The sequence below is a fragment of the Choloepus didactylus genome, chromosome 7 (assembly GCF_015220235.1).
Source record: "Choloepus didactylus isolate mChoDid1 chromosome 7, mChoDid1.pri, whole genome shotgun sequence".
Taxonomy (NCBI): Eukaryota; Metazoa; Chordata; class Mammalia; order Pilosa; family Megalonychidae; genus Choloepus; species Choloepus didactylus.
Window position 1 is genome coordinate 73,965,469 of NC_051313.1, and position 16,168 is coordinate 73,981,636.

Sequence of the window (16,168 nt, forward strand, 5' to 3'; positions counted from 1 at the left end):
TTCCGTTGAGTCGTTTTTTCCTAACATCTGTCTGTCTCCATTGATAGTAGTTTAGTGTGCTCTTTGGCATTAGAGTGCCTGAGTTCAAATCTGGGCTTCATCTTTGGGAAAGTTACTTAATCATTCTGTCCTTTCTTTATTTTAAAAATGGGAATAGTAGTAAACCCACCTCAAAGCTGGGTGAGGGTTAAATGAGAATATATATGAAGTGCCTAACAGAATAGTGCCTGGCACTTAGTAAAACATGCAGTAAATGTTGCCATTATTTTCCTCATAATAATAGTGTTCTATAGTCTTTTTTTTTTTTTGCCCCACATTGTGTACTGTATTATTCTTTTAACATTTAGCCACATTATTAAATGCATCAGATAAGAGTTTTTCCATCATCAGATTCTTGAAGTCCTGCTGGTAAGAACCTCTCTTTAGCTCCCAGCCCTGGTGGCTTTCCTCTTCTTTCATAGTCATTTTTTCAAGATTTTTGATTTCTGACTTGAGCACAGCTTCTCTTTTAGAGAATTATATTTGGCTATTTTTTTGTGACCCCCCCCCCAAGAGTCACTTTTCATTTTCATTACAGTACTTTTGTGATTCTGTAAAACAGTTTTATGTAATTTTATGCCATGAGTAAGATACATTTATCTGATGAAATTCTGACATCACCAACTCCGTGTATTGACAATTGTTTGGACTTCAGTGAACTGTGGAGGTCGTTTCTTTAGAAATTGCCACCTTCATCATCATGGTTGTAGTATTATTTTATGGGAAAACTACTCATTATCATCTGTAATTGGCATGGCATTTATGAGGAGTAAATCAGTTTCAAATTTATTTTCATATGCTTTTGCCTATGTGTTTATCACTAATTTTTTAGTTTCAAGTTTAGTTAATAGGTTTACAAACTGTTTTTTTATGTTATAGGTTATTAATCTTAGATTTAGGAAATGTTTATTAAAACAAATTGTGGAAATTAAAACAAGACCTAGGTACTGATTGTTCAGAATTCACTGTCTTTTGTACTTTAATTTGGAAACTGTTTACATGGTTGTTAGTTATAAATTATAATTTCTTTTGTATTTTATTTTCAGAAAACCTGACAGCTTTCCTTCCAAGTGTTTTCTTTAACCAGAATTACAATTAACATAAAATTAGTCAAGTTGTGGTACAAAAATAAATGTAATAAAAATTTGTTAAAATAACATTCTGGTAAAAATATTCTTTTGTTTCTTACCTGATTATTCCTTTTTTCTGTATCTGAAATAATCTTACATTGTACTGACATACCTTCTGAGTTACGTATTCTGTCCTCTCTGCCTTGTCATCTAATTCTTTTACTGCCACACACACAAAAGTGATTCTCCAGATTTTGGAACATACAGCCACATGCTTTCCTTGCATTTGTTATGATGCCAGCAAGTTTTGCTTTCATAAGTTGGCAGAAGTTGTGGACATAGTTTTGGGACCCTCCAGTTCTGAGTGTTGAGGGGGAACAGTTTTCTCACACACAGTAGATACCTGTATCTTCTTATATTGTTCTTTACAGGTATAACGACAACAACAGAACAGCTAAACTGCAATTTGGTTGATTTATAGTAATTTTGATTTTTCCCAAATGTTTTTTTTTAACCATGGTTAATTTTCATCTTGGATAATTTATTTAGTTTCATCGTGTCTTCTTGTCCATTTTGCAAAGTACTTTGCAAAGGGAGAATAAAACCTGAATATTTTAGCGAGAGGTAATTGTGTTTCTGCTTCAATAATTTCTTATTTGCAGAGATTATGCATTTTTCTAATGTCTTCCTCAAAAATATAATTACTAAGGATATTGTAGATGCCCTCCTATGGCAGTTACCTGTATGTTTCTCTCATGAACTTGATTCAAATAGTATGGATTTGTATAGTGAAAGAAACTGAGATAACTGTTATGTATAACCATTTTCTAAATTAATTTGGATTGCAAGCTTGAGCCCAGCTATAAGAAGAAAGCACATGTTCCCGAATAGAAAGAAGTCAGTTGTTTATAAGTGAATTACGTTCAACTCACATTTCTAACATTGATTTTTTAAAAAACCTTTTCAATATTCACCCTTAAGTTAGATGAGATAATAAATAACCTAGAATAAGACATTTTAAAGTGAATTCATAATGAGGAAGAATATCTGGATAAATATCAAAACATTAGCTTATAAAAACTTTAGATGTCAGTGGCCTAGCACAGAAATGTTTATAAGAGAATTTAATCACAATTTAATTTGGTAAAGGGAAGAATTAGATGAAAATGCTATAGCATATAGTTGGTTATCTGTTCTCTAAAAGCACTTTAGAGATTAATCTCAAAGTGTGTACTAAACCTCCAGCTCATTAAGGGGTTATGTGAGTAAACTTAAATTGCTAAAAAGGAAAAGAAAAATGGTAAGTGGATATTTATGCTACTGGCCCAGTAGGACTGTTCATCTTAAAGCAGTAGAAGAAATCACAAAGGAGAGGAAAAATATTGACAGAATTGACTGTAAAATTAGCAGAATGTCAAAGAACGGTATAATATGAAAGTCAAGTATATTATGGAAAATGATTCTAGTAATGTAACTGGAGAAATTGAAGCTTAGAGTAACTTGCTTCAAGTCTCCAAATGTCAGGTTTGAACACAGTTCTGTCACACTTACAGCTTGTCTCTTATCACATTAAGGAATGCAGCATAGCTGTTAAAGGCTGCTTCTGAAGAAAACCTTTGCATAATTTTGATACTGATAGAATTATGGATTTTTCTTCATTTGTTACTTTCTAAATTGATTATACATTAGTATTGTGATTAGAGAAATAAGTCAATTTAAGGAGGTAACTAGGTGTGAACTAAGAATAAGTAACATGGGAGAATTTAATTTATCATCCTAGCACTAAGAGAAATAAAGGATAGTAACCCATAGGTTACATATGTACAAAGTTATATATAACTTTAAGAAATTGTGAATCTTATGTTTATCTCTAATAATTAATTCTGTAGACTTGTGGACATAAACTGGGTTTCGAAGTCTGATCTTGAGTGATCTTTGCAAAATTCACGTGACTATTTTGTTCCTTTTATTCCTTCAGACTTTAAAGGGGTTGCTATTTCAAATGGATAACTATGATTTCTGGAATTTTTTATTCATTTGTTGGTCTGTTTTCAGAAAATTGAGTAAATGTATTTACTTCTTCTTCCCCCAAGTTAAATCCATTTAGCAGGGCAGTTGAAATGAAGACTCCATAGAGAGATTTTAGATCTAGAATCTGTCAGGTAAAGAAATCTTCCACTTTTGTTTTATTTCTAAACCTAATTGTTTTGTTATTATATAATTTATTCATTAATTCAACAAGTATATATTGCTCATCTATTAATGCCACTGCAAATCAAAGAATAATACAGACAAAAAATTCTGCCCACATGGAGATTATGTTGGGGTGGAGGTGGAAAAGAGAATAAGCAATGTGTATAGTAAACAAATAAATGTATAGTATCAAGTGATAAGTGATGGAGAAAAAAAATATATATATATAGACCTATATAAGGGGGTTGAGGAATTATGGGTGATGGTAGGGAGTGAGTTGTAATTTTCAGTGGGCTGCTCAGATTAGGCCTCATTGAGAAGATGACAAGAAAAGATTTGAGAGGGGTGAGGGAATTAGCCGTATGGGAGGAGACCATTCAAGGCGAAGGGAATAGCAATATAAAGAACCTAAGTTGGGAGCATGTCTGACATGTTGAGGTAATACTAGAGGTCAGAGTGGCTGAAGCAGACTAAGTAAGGGGGAGAAGTTGCAGGTGAGAGGTCGGAGTGGTAATGGGAAACAACATCATGTAGGGCCTTCGTATGTAAGGAATTTGATGTTTACTCTGAAGAAAAGCATTGCAGAGCTTTGAGCAGAAGAAACCAGTTAGGAGGCTTTTTGCAATTTACTGTAGTCTTCCTAGAGGAGGTGGCATTTGAGCTGGTCCTGCAGGATAAGAAAAAATTTGCCAAGTGAAGAAGATAGAGATTTGCTTTGGCATACTTAATTTATTTCCTGTCACCACACTTGTGAAAATAAATGTACTTTTAAACCAAAACCATATATGCTACTTGATTTAAGGTTAAACTGTAATGTCATATAAAGAACTTATTCCTTTGTGACTTCTTATATCATTTTAATCATGCTCATTTTATAAACTGATGTCATAGTTTAATAAAATTTAAGGAGTACCCATAATATATGAGACATTTCCTTTTTACTCGAAAATCCTATTAGTCTGTTATCAATTTTTTTAAGAAAGTGAATGATTGTCATTCGCCTATCTACCATTAAACTACAAGTTAAATTGTACCATCTTTTATAAAAATCTTATTAACTAAGATTCATTTATGTATTTTTTTTAATTAAAAAAGCTCTCCACCCAGTTGTGGGAATTATGAATAAGAAAGTATATCTTTCCTTAACGTACTTAAAATCTAGTAGGGGAGATAGACATTCTACCAATGGTATAATAAAAGAAAATGAGTCCATTGAAAGGGAGTCCTAGATTGTAAAACCTAACCTACTTATTTAGTCTAGTCAGGCCTTCTTCAAATACAGCCTTCTCTGTTGATATTCAACCACTGAACCATCATACTTATATTTTCTTCTCTAACCCTCCTATACTTAAGAAGATTGAACCACCAGCTTATTATCTGGGCACTCGACATACTGTTCTCTGCATACGTTAATATCTTCTAGAGATGTTGTATGAGTCTGTAAACTAGTTGAGAGCAAGGACTTTGATAGGTACCTATATATCTCCTTTAGGACACAGTCATAGTATAAATATTTTGAATAGTTAATTGATAGCTATGCATTATAAAGCATACTACAGATTTATTTCACTTAATGACATAGTTATGTTTCTGAAAAAATTTACTTCGAAAGTTGACTGTAATGTGACTTTTGTAAGCAGTATTCTTTTTTTCAGTTGACTCCATAGTGAAAATACATTGAATCCCAGTTTAGGTCAGTAAAAATTATGTTTGAGAACAGTAACATTTTCTCTTAAGGAAAGTGTTTTTGCATGGAAAATACTTTATTAAATATCTTATGTTTAGCAAATGTATATAAACTTAGATATTGTATATCTAATGCAATAATAAATATTTTTTGTATCTTGGATATCAGTTCTGATTTTTCAATTGTGTTTATAATAAAATTTGACGTCTATACAGGTGCTTGATCATGTATGGGAAATAACAGTTTGATATTGTAATTATGTTCAGCAATCATATTTTCATACCTGAATATAGTATAAATTATTTTCATGAATTTCGATAGTTTTAAAAATCTGGATGGAAGGGATTAAAGTATATCTTGGCTATGGTGACACTGTCAATGTTTGTGTGATGTAGCATCACATATTTTCTTATGGAATGGACAGGTGGATCTGAGATGTCAGGGATCTTTGGCTATTGGATAAGTTGATTTGAGTTCTTGTTTGGCAGCTCAGTTGATGTCTGTAACTCTATGTGATTCTTGCTCTAAATCAATTTGAAGCCAAAGCTTTGGAGTGTATCTTTTACCAGGCCATTTCTGTGCACAAGGAAAAATATGTTAGGGGCTAAACTATGATGGAAATTTATTGAATCACTGTTGAATTATTGTATAACCAGCTTAAGCCTATATATGCTAACTCACAACTGTCAAAATCTTGTCTTAGATATTCCCAGGTGTTGAAGTGGATTGTTGCATAGAATTTGTGTACTAAGAGCAAGAGAGACATTCTAGCAAATTATAAAATAATAGCTGTAGAAGAGCATAAAAGATAATGTAATTTTCTTCCTATATGAATTATTTTAGAACCTGCAAAGCATTCATTTACATGTGTCTTCACCATCCCCCAAGAGCTTTATTTTGCTTGCAAATACAGTATGAGGCCAACATTTATTGTATGAGTAAAAAAAAGTAATAAATGCTGAGATTCTTTACAAAACACGAGATATTTACATTTCATCAATTTTAGAGTATTACTGCTAAGCTCTACGCCTGTATTCTGTGTGTATACAGAATACTTGTATATTTATACAGTTTTGGGGGGGGGCGCTAAATTCAAGTGAGGAACTGTCGTGCTCTCTAATGTAGATGTAGATGGCCGTAGCAGTCAGTAAAAAGCTTTACATATTAAAGATAATTTATAAGGTAAATATTGTGACTGCAGATCAGTCAGCACATTTACTGAGCACCTTCTTTGTCCGTAAACTGTCAGTATCAGTATAGAAAATAAGTAATAATTTAGATGGAGAATATTTTCTGCCATAGTTAGCAGATTATGCTTTGGGGCAAAAGATAAACTTCAGTTAGATCTTCAAAGATGATTAGAATGGATGAATAGAAAAAAGCTAGTGTGTGCTAGAGAAGGAGCTGTTATACAATTATTGGGCAGAGATCTCCAGTTTATTTTTTTTAATACAAGTGAATTATTCCCATCTTCATTCATCGTAAAGATTTTTTTTTTTTAATATTCTCTGTGTAACATTTAGAGTGTTAAGGAATTGCTGATTTTTGAAAAGTAAATATCACTGGATTCTAGTTTTACCTGCTTTTGTAAGAAAAACTCTTATAGATGGCTTTTTATAAAATAACATTATAAAATGCTCTTGTAGAGTACTAGTCAGAGTAAAGAAGTCTGGGTTTTAATCCTACCTTTATGCTTTACTTACCTTGTGAACTTAGGTCATTTAATTGCATTTGCTTATTTGTAAAATGAGGATAGTAGAGCCTGACTTACCCTGTTTCAGGTGAAATAATGTGTTTGGAACTACTTTTTACAAGTTGAAGCATTACACATACTGTTACTGACTACTTTGCAGACTTTTAATTAGGGCAATATAAATTAGGAAACATCTTTATTTTTACCAACATATGAGAAATTGGAATATTTGAATTTTTAAAAAGATGATAATTTAAGAAAATTAATTTCTGGTTGTATTTATTTGCTCCTCTTTTTCTTGGTAGCGGATACTTTGTTTTCAAGGAAGCTGAATGGGAAATACAGACTTGAGCGACTTGTTCCAACTGCTGTATATCAGCACATGAAAATGCATAAAAGAATTCTTGGACACTTATCGTCTGTGTACTGTGTAACTTTTGATCGAACTGGCAGACGGATATTTACTGTAAGTAAATTTTAAAGTATTATCTTCATCCATACCTGGAATTGAAGAAACATTGCTTATGGTTGAACTTGGAAAGAAAAAACATAGTTTTTTTTTCTTTTAATGGAAAACTGGAATTTCAGGTTATTTTACTTACTATAACAGAAGAGTTTACTTAAGGTTGGACTTGAGTGAAGTTTGGAAAGTTCCTGCAGGACATGTTGTAGTATAGTCACTGTTACATCATGGTCCTGCATCATGCATAAGTGTAATTTCTAGCAAAGTATCATACAATAGTTTTACTTCTAAACCAAGAAAATTTCCTCAGTGTGTTAAACAAATTATAGGAGAATAGTGAATATAGCTTTTTATATTGTATAAGGGAAATTTCTCTTAAAATGTGATAGAAGAAATTCTGAGAACATCGAACATTCTTGGCTTGTTACCTTGAAGAGTACTTCATTCTTCAAAGTATTTTCTTCATGTTAAAAGGAGCTCTTTGGGTATATTTATTTGCTCCTGTTTTTTTGTTTGTTTTTTTAACCTGTTGAGTAGAGAAAAACAGACATTCAGCTTTATTTTAAGTGAGAAAATTACTTTTGGAAATATTTCAATTCATTTTCAGATGCCTTAACTATTACATCTCACGAAGAATAATACTTATTACAGTATTGTGTTATACTTGTCATTAAACACTACCCTGTAGGGTGAAGGTACACATTTATTCACAGGGTCCTTAATTTCCTTTGAAATAGGAAAATGGGAAATGGAACTTAAAATGGAAATTCCCATGTCTGTCTTTGGAGAGAGCAGCTGGGAATTTTACACAGCCACAATGACAGATTCCTCTTTTTAGTAAATATGCTTGTAAACTGAGATTATTTATGCCTGCTGCTTTTTCTCCCTCATCCATACATTCAATTACCTGTAAAACAACTGAACAGCAGAATGTGGGAAAAAGCCTTTCTATAACGTTCTTTTCCTGTGGCTCTAAGCCAGCTCAGACATTTGCAGATCACTTCCCCCATCAGTATTCTCCCCTTTTAACCTTCTCTTATATCTTCATTGTTCTTTATGAAACAAAATAAGTGAAATTTTCTAAACTTTCTGACACAGGTTATTTTCAGAGTCTATATTTGCTGAAGTGCTTGATATACCTACAATAGTAATTTGTTCTTGAATAGTAATTGAAAATTATGTTTAGCCATTTCAAGTTCAGTATATTAATATTCAGATGCAGCTCTCAAAACATTAGGTAAACATGACATATCTAATGTTTGAAAGAATTCTTTCGAAAGCAGTAATAAACTGAAATAATGGGAAAGAAGCTTTAAATTGTTTGTACTTTTATTTTGGTTTGTATAAGGCTGTGCCGTTGCACTGAGATTATAAACACTATACAACTTCTTAATTTTTAATATTAGTGTACCTTTTGGGAATTCTTTCTTTAAAAATGATAGGGGTATTAAGCATTTGCTTGCCAAATTACTCCCAGAAATTTTTGAGGGAAAACATAATGAAATTGAAATTGTTGATATCTCATGAGTTAGTAGAATAGTAGGTACAGAGTTGGAAGAATGTTCTCAAACAGGAGTGAGCAAACTGCATGGGTCAAATCTGGCCTGCCACCTTTTATCAATAAAATTTTATTGAAACACATCCATGCTCATTCGTTTGCATATTGTATGTGGCTGACAGAGTTGAGTAGTTGCAACAGAAACCATATGTCCCACAAAGCCTAAAATATTTACTATGTACTGAAAATGTTTGCCAATCCCTACTCTAGACATTTAATTCCTACTTTCAGGGGCATTTGATTTGGGTAACAGGAATGGTGTGTGAGGAGGAAGCTGTTTTCTGGTTATTTCCTTTAGTTGAAGGCACATAAATAAAAGGAAGAAGAAATGCAGCACTCTGCTAATTTATATGGTTTCACTAAGAGTCAAAAAAAAAGTGTTGATGTTTTAAGTGTGTGGTATAATTTGCCAGTTGTGCCAAATTCAGTCTCATTTGTAATTTTTTACTAATGATTTTCTGTTACAGATTTCAAAATGTTACCTTGTGATAAGAAATGCAAAGATATGAGAACACTGTTTTAAAAAATTTTCTTGTATTTTTATGATTGTCACTTCAGGTGACAGTAAGGTACAGATGTATTCAGTTTGTATGCTTTATAAAAGTGGCATGGCTGCTGGATGTTCCTCATTCCACTGGGAACACACTATTCACTGACTAGTGCTTTGAAATCAGTTTTGAAAATGATAGGATAAATTTAGTATAGTGGATTGACCAGGGAAAAATTCCTGTGAGAGAGAGCACAATTTGTCAATTTATTGAAATAACAGTTGGGTAATGGACCACCCAGTATTTCCTTTTCATGTATTTGGTGTTTTAAAACCTTGGACATTTATCTCTAAAGTTCTTGTGCAGATAAATTTGAAAGCTTTTTTCAAGGGACTAATTCTCCTGAGTCATTTGTGAACAGGCACAGTTAGAGGTTAAAAGCATGGGACTGGGCATTAGAGAACTCTTAGATCAACTCACAACTTTACCACTTTCTACCAGTGTGGCTTGGACACATTACTTCACCCCTTAGAGCTTTGATTCTCTCATCTTTAAAAAAAAAAAGGTAGAGAGTAGATAATAATAGTTCTAACACCACAGTATTTTTTGTGAGATTACATGAAATAATTGTATATAATCAGTACAAGGCATACTGTAGGCAGTCATTAAGTTTTATCTGTTGCTGCTGTTAATTTTACAGATGGAAATTGAAGTAAATTTATCAATTTTACATTTTACCCAACTAAAATCTTATTTATAAGTGCTATGTAAGATATAAACTGAAATCATTGCAAGTGATAAGTGAAATCCTATATTAGGAAAATTTATCATTATTTTACACCAGAATGTTTTAATAATAGATGCTTTCCCATTGAATAATTGGGAAAATGCAGGGAGGGAGATAGTATAATTACCAAGGTTAGATTTTGTTCCCTAATTCTCTTTTAACCATTTACTTTTTTTTGTTTGGTTTTACAATCATTGTCTCAGAATAATATTTACCAAAGAAAAGTATTAATGAATACTCTCAGGTAAAGCCGTTTGTTTGTTGTATAAAAGTGTACACTGAGGACCATATAAAAAGATTTTTTTTTTCCCTTATCAGAAACATGAAATGTTATGTCTTCTTTTCAAATTAAGGCAAAGGAACATAAACTTTTTCTATAAATATAATGTTATAATAAAGACTATGTATTTGTACATTCTTTTAGGAACTCAATAGACATTTATGAGCCAGGCACTGTTATAAGCACTTAGGATATAGAAATGAAAGACACAGTGTCTGTCCTTGGAGAGTTCACTGATGTTAGAGCAAACAGACAGTATCAATATAGTATGGTAAGAACCTTGACAGGTTTCACAAATACTGATGTAGCATAAGAGAGAAGTATGTAATCCAACATTGTGGTAGGAGATGGTAAGGAAACTAGAGAAGTGACATCAGCTGAGTTGAGCTGATTATTGCAGACTTAGGGAAACACATTTATAAACTTGAGAGAGTGTAACATGTTCAAGCAATTGTATACTACTGGGTGTGGCATAGAATAAATACGGATCATCATTAAGTTGGAGCTAGAGATGTAGGTAAGGACAAAATGATGAGGGTCCTTGATTGACATGCTGAGAAGTGGGTTTTTCCTGAAAGCAATGGAGAGCTAATGATGCATTTAGACTAAAGAGTAATAGAATTTCACTTTTTAAAGATCTTTTTGGCATTACTATGGACAGTGGGTTGAAACTAAATCTGTATATGAAGCTATCAGTGAAAGTTTCTGGCAGTGATCCATGAAAGAAATCATCATGATGGAAGTATGGATGAAATCAACAGATTAAAAATACAATCACTAGGAGTAGGAGACTGATTTGAATTTTTAGGGAGGGAGTGAGAGGGAAGAGTATGGGAAGTCATATTTTTAACTTGTGTGATGAGTTAGAAAGTTTTGTCATTTACTGTGGGGGGAATTCAAGGAGAGGTGTTTGGGAAGGTATGGGACATACTGAGATTGAGTTACCTTTGGGATAGCCAAATGGAAATGCTTATTAGGCAGTTGGAGCTGAGGAAACAGATTTAGGTTAGGCAGTTCAGCTTGGGAATTGTTCAGTATGGAAATGGATTATATTACCTCATATGTATGTTATATAAGAAGGCTGACACTTCATCTTTTAAAGCAGACAAAAGAAGAGGAGTCAGTAGTAATTGAGACTGAGAAAGCTGCCAGAGAAGTCAGAGAAAAACCTAAAAGAGAGTGGTGTCTTAAAAGCCAAGGGATAAGTATTTCATGAAAGACAGAAATCTAAAGTAAAAGTAAGACTGAAAATGAAAACTGTCTTTTGGATTTACTAAAATGTTTTATTTTAGTAATATGAATAGGGGTGAGATTTGGGAATTGAAAAATTGAGAGGTGTGTAAACTAATCTTTTAGAAAGCTTGACAATTAAAAAAATGGGATGTTTTCTGAATTTAGAGTGTATTTTCTTTTCCAGGTTGCTCTGACAAATACCACACAGTGGGTTGGTTTGAATAACAGGAATTTATTGACTAAATGTTTCACTCTGCCATTCTGGCAGACTAAATATTCTTGGGGTTCCTTGGCTTCCTTGGCTTTCCTGTCACATGGAGATATCCTCTTTCTTTTGGGTCCCCACAGATTTCCACCTTCTCCCTGTGGCTTGTGTGTGTTTGTGTGTGTGTGTGTGTGTGTGTGTGTGTTTTAAATCTTTCAGTAATGGGATTAAAGACCCATCCTGATTCAGTTGGCCATGCCTTAACTAAAAATAACATTTTCAAAAGGTTCTATTTACAAGGGGTTCACACCCACAGGAATGAGGCTAAGATTAAGAACCTGTTTTTTTCTGGGGTACATAGTTCAGTCTACCACAGGGTACTGCTATTGAACTTTAAACTTCTATTACATTGTATTTTCTTATTGCAGTTTTGAAGTCTGTCTGTGAAGTTATGACTGTCTTAATAGCAAAGAGTTTTTGTCATAGCTTTTTGGATCTGTAGTCCCTTGGAGAGTATCTGGTGTTACATAGAGAGTATCTGGTATTACATAGATGTATATAACAAATGATGAATGAATCAACCATTCAGGGATTTTAAAATGAATATTGTCTTTTCTTGCAAGAAACTTAGGATCTGTTAGGGGAGATACATGCAAATGGCTGTAAGTCAGTTCCCCTCTTCAACTCTCCTGTAGTCAAGCTGGTCCTTTTTTTTTTTTTAAACTTCAAAACTTAACCTGTTTATGGCTTAGAGCCATGAATACCTGTTTCCTTTGCCTGGAATTATCTTTCCAAAATATTCATGCAATTGGTTCTTTTACCTTTGTTAGCAAATCTCAGATCAAACACCAATTTCGTAAAACCGTTACTACCTTCTGTCCCAAAATTCTATCATTGTATATACCATTACTTCACTATTTCTCATATGTATCATTGTCTGACATTCATTTTTTTTTTTTTTTTTTAAATTTGGGTTTTATTTTATCGTACTAAGCTCCATGAGGACAAGGATCTTGACTCTCATTCATTGCTATATTCATTGCCATATGCACATATGTACAAATGTGTGCTGTCACACATATAAATTACATTGCCATATATTTAAACAGTGCTTGCTTATAGGAGGCACTTAATAAATATTTGCTGATTAAAGTGAAAGAGTATAAAGAAAAAGGGAAAGGAAGAAGCAGGGGGATGGAGGAAGTAGTGCATTCAGGTGTGCATTTGAGAGAGGTTGATTCCTTCAGTGATATATTTACCATGTATTTAGTGATCAACCTCTGTTTTAGACTGCAGATACAAAGATAAGACAGACAGACGGATCCCTGTCCTCACCAAGTTTACATTTTAATGGAACATGTGCACTGACTGACAGTAGAATGGAGGAGGGTGAAACTGGAGGCATGGAGACCAACTATGAGGGTATTGCAGTAGTTCAGGCGAGAATTGCTGAGAGTTAAAACTAAGGTGCATGTCTCTGTGGAAATGTATACATGGAAATAAATCTGAAGTGGTATTAAAAGGGTAAAATTTAAAGGCTCGATTAACTGATTATTAGTTGCATTTTATGTATTTGGTTGGGTATGAGGAGAGGTTAGAGAGTGAAAGGGAGAGAGTCTAGGATGATTCTGAGGTTTTATTACTTTTAGGATGATTGGTAAATGGTAGCACCATTTATCAAAATAGAGAATGCAGATCGAAGAAGAGAGTTTGGAGGGCTGGTGATAGGGGGAAAATGAATTCAATTTAGAACAAAATACTATGGTAGTTGTCTCATGCATTTTTACCCGTGTTTTCCTAAATACTGAGTATTAACTGTATTCTCATACAGTTTTTAGATTGACATGTCAGTGTTTCATTATAAGTTTAAATAGTGATGATGCATATAAATTCTAGTATATTGTATATTAACATTTAAAAATAAAACTATAACATCACTTTTAAGTGTATCTTATGGAATATAACAGTGTTTAATACTCACAGTTACTCATTTTAAATAATACACAAACAAGTTCTTCCTTGACAGCTGGGAGTTTTATATATAGTTCTTTTTTCACCTTGAAATTGCACCTCTGTTTCACTTCCTCCACAAAATTTTTTCCCAAGTGCAGTACATTTTATGTTCGCAATTATTTTATTGATTACCCTCTCATAGTTCTTCTCTGAATGCATGTGCATATTTATAAACACATATGTAAATATACACATATACACCTACATGTAATTGAAATTTAAAAATTTCCTGTGAGCATGAGAACATGGCAAAAAAAAATTTCTGGATGGAGCTATGACAAATACTATCTATTAGTACCTAGTTGGTCAAAATAACATAAATATGCAGATAATTCTTAAATGTATTTTATTGAAAATGTATTTCTTAATGACATAGATGGGAATTTCTATGATGGCTCAATTAAAGGACAAAAATTTCAGATTATCCCTGTGGCCCCATAAGTTTTTAAATTTGGGGGCAATGTGCCATAGTAAGGTTCAAGATATGTGTAAAATAGAAGAAAGGTGATTTTTGGTGAAAGGGGAGATGGAAAAGGAGGATCAGCATGAAGTCTTGGCCACAAACATGCCCTTAGGCAGAAAAATTTTATGAAAGAGGGAATACAGCAGCTCAGTATCTGACAGTTTATTCCCTTTGAACAACCTCTCTCATGTACATGCAGGAATACTTGGACCTGTGTTAAGTACTGTGGTCAATTTAAAAGAAAAGGTCAATAAGTAGTTTGATATATCCCTTAGGAATGCAGGAAAATATTCTGGGATAGGGATTTGTTTGGGAGACAGAAGTAGGTATGGCTAAAATCTTGAAATTTTCTTCTTGTTCTTTTTCTTTGAGAACATTTAATTTTTTAATAAGCTTTATTGAGATAATTTTCACACCTTAAGAGTCATTTGTTTTAAGTGTACAATTCATTTTTAGTAAATTTTCAGAGTTCTGCAGTTAATCACCATGATCCAATTTTAGAACCTTTTTATCACCCCAAAAAAGATCTCATATACAGTCAGTCTTTGCTTTACCTTAGAACTGGGTAACCATTACTCTATTTTCTGTGTAGATTTGTCATTTCTAGATGTTTTATATAAATGACATCATATGATGTATCATTTTTGTGTCTGACTTGTTTCACTTAATATTTTATGAGATTCTTCTGTTTTGTAGCATGTAATCAGTATTTTCTTCCTTTTTATTGCCAAATAATTTTTCCATTGTATGAATAGACCATATTTTGTTTATCTGTTCAACAGTTGATGGACATATGGATTGTTTTTGGTTTTTGACTGTTTTGAATTTGGGGGCTGTGAAAATTCACATTCTAATTTTTGCATGGACTTGTTTTCATTTCACTTGGGTAGGTACTCAGTGGAATTGTTGGGTCATATGGTAAATTTATTTTTAGCTTTAAAATGCCAAACTGTTTCCCAAAGGAGCTGCACCATTTTATATTTCCACCAGCAATGATAAGAGGGTTCTAGTTTCTCCACATCCTTGCCTATCTTGTCAGTCTTTGATTATAGCCATTCTAATAGGTGTAAAGTGGTATCTCATTTTGGATTTAATTCATATTTTCTAGTGTTGCTTAGCAAGTCATCTATTTTCTTTCATGAAATGCCTTTTTACATCTTTTGTTTATTTTTACTTGGATTATTTTTATTATTATATTGAGTTGTAAGAGGTCTTTATATATTCTAGATACAAGTCCTTTATCAGATATATGATTTTCAGGTATTTCTAAAAAAGCACAATGATGTTGTTTACATGAGGCATTCTTACCCATAAGGTTATAGGAAAGTTGAAAGTAAAATTATAGAGAAAGATATACCATGCAAACAATAGCAAAAAGATTATAGAAGATTTGAGTAATATGATTAACAAGCTTGGCCTCATAGACATACATAGAACATAGAATCCAGCAATTGCAGAATGCACATTATTTTCTGGTACACATGGAAATTTGTAACGTTGACCGTATGTTTGGTCATAAAGCAAGTCTCAACAAATTTCCAAAGATTGAAGTCATGCAGAAAATGTTTCATGACCACAGTGCAAGTAAGCATTCAGTAATAATAACTTGAAAATAGCCATAAATTTGGAATTTAAGAAATATTTTCAGATATCCCATACATCAAAGAAGATAAGCCCAATGGAATTTAGAAAACATTTTTAACTGAATGATAAAAACTGTAGAATCTCTAATGCAGTACTGAATATCAGTGCCATCCTTTTTTGTTTCAGATATTAAAGGGCAAGCTTTTAACATTTTACCCTTAAGTACAATGTTTGCTATAAATATTTTGGACACACCTTAAATCAGATTGAGGCAGTTCAGATTAAGGATCTGTACTGATGTCTTCTTTTACAGTTTTTCAGTACTGACATTAATTTTGCTCCCCTTTTTCCTTTATCAGCCCACTAGAGGTTTGTTCAGTTTTATTCTTCCTTTTAGCAAACTAATTTCAAA

At 32.7% G+C, this 16,168-nt stretch overlaps 1 protein-coding gene across 2 annotated transcripts in view; it reads left to right on the forward strand.

The window, feature by feature from the left end:
• LOC119539802 (pleckstrin homology domain interacting protein) overlaps positions 1-16,168 on the forward strand; it is a 143,627-nt gene that overhangs the window by 22,303 nt on the left and 105,156 nt on the right. For both annotated transcript variants that reach the window (XM_037843591.1, XM_037843590.1), the window contains exon 7: positions 6,988-7,148. In XM_037843591.1, coding sequence (XP_037699519.1) covers positions 6,988-7,148 — 161 coding nt within the window. The remainder of the gene's footprint in view (positions 1-6,987; positions 7,149-16,168) is intronic.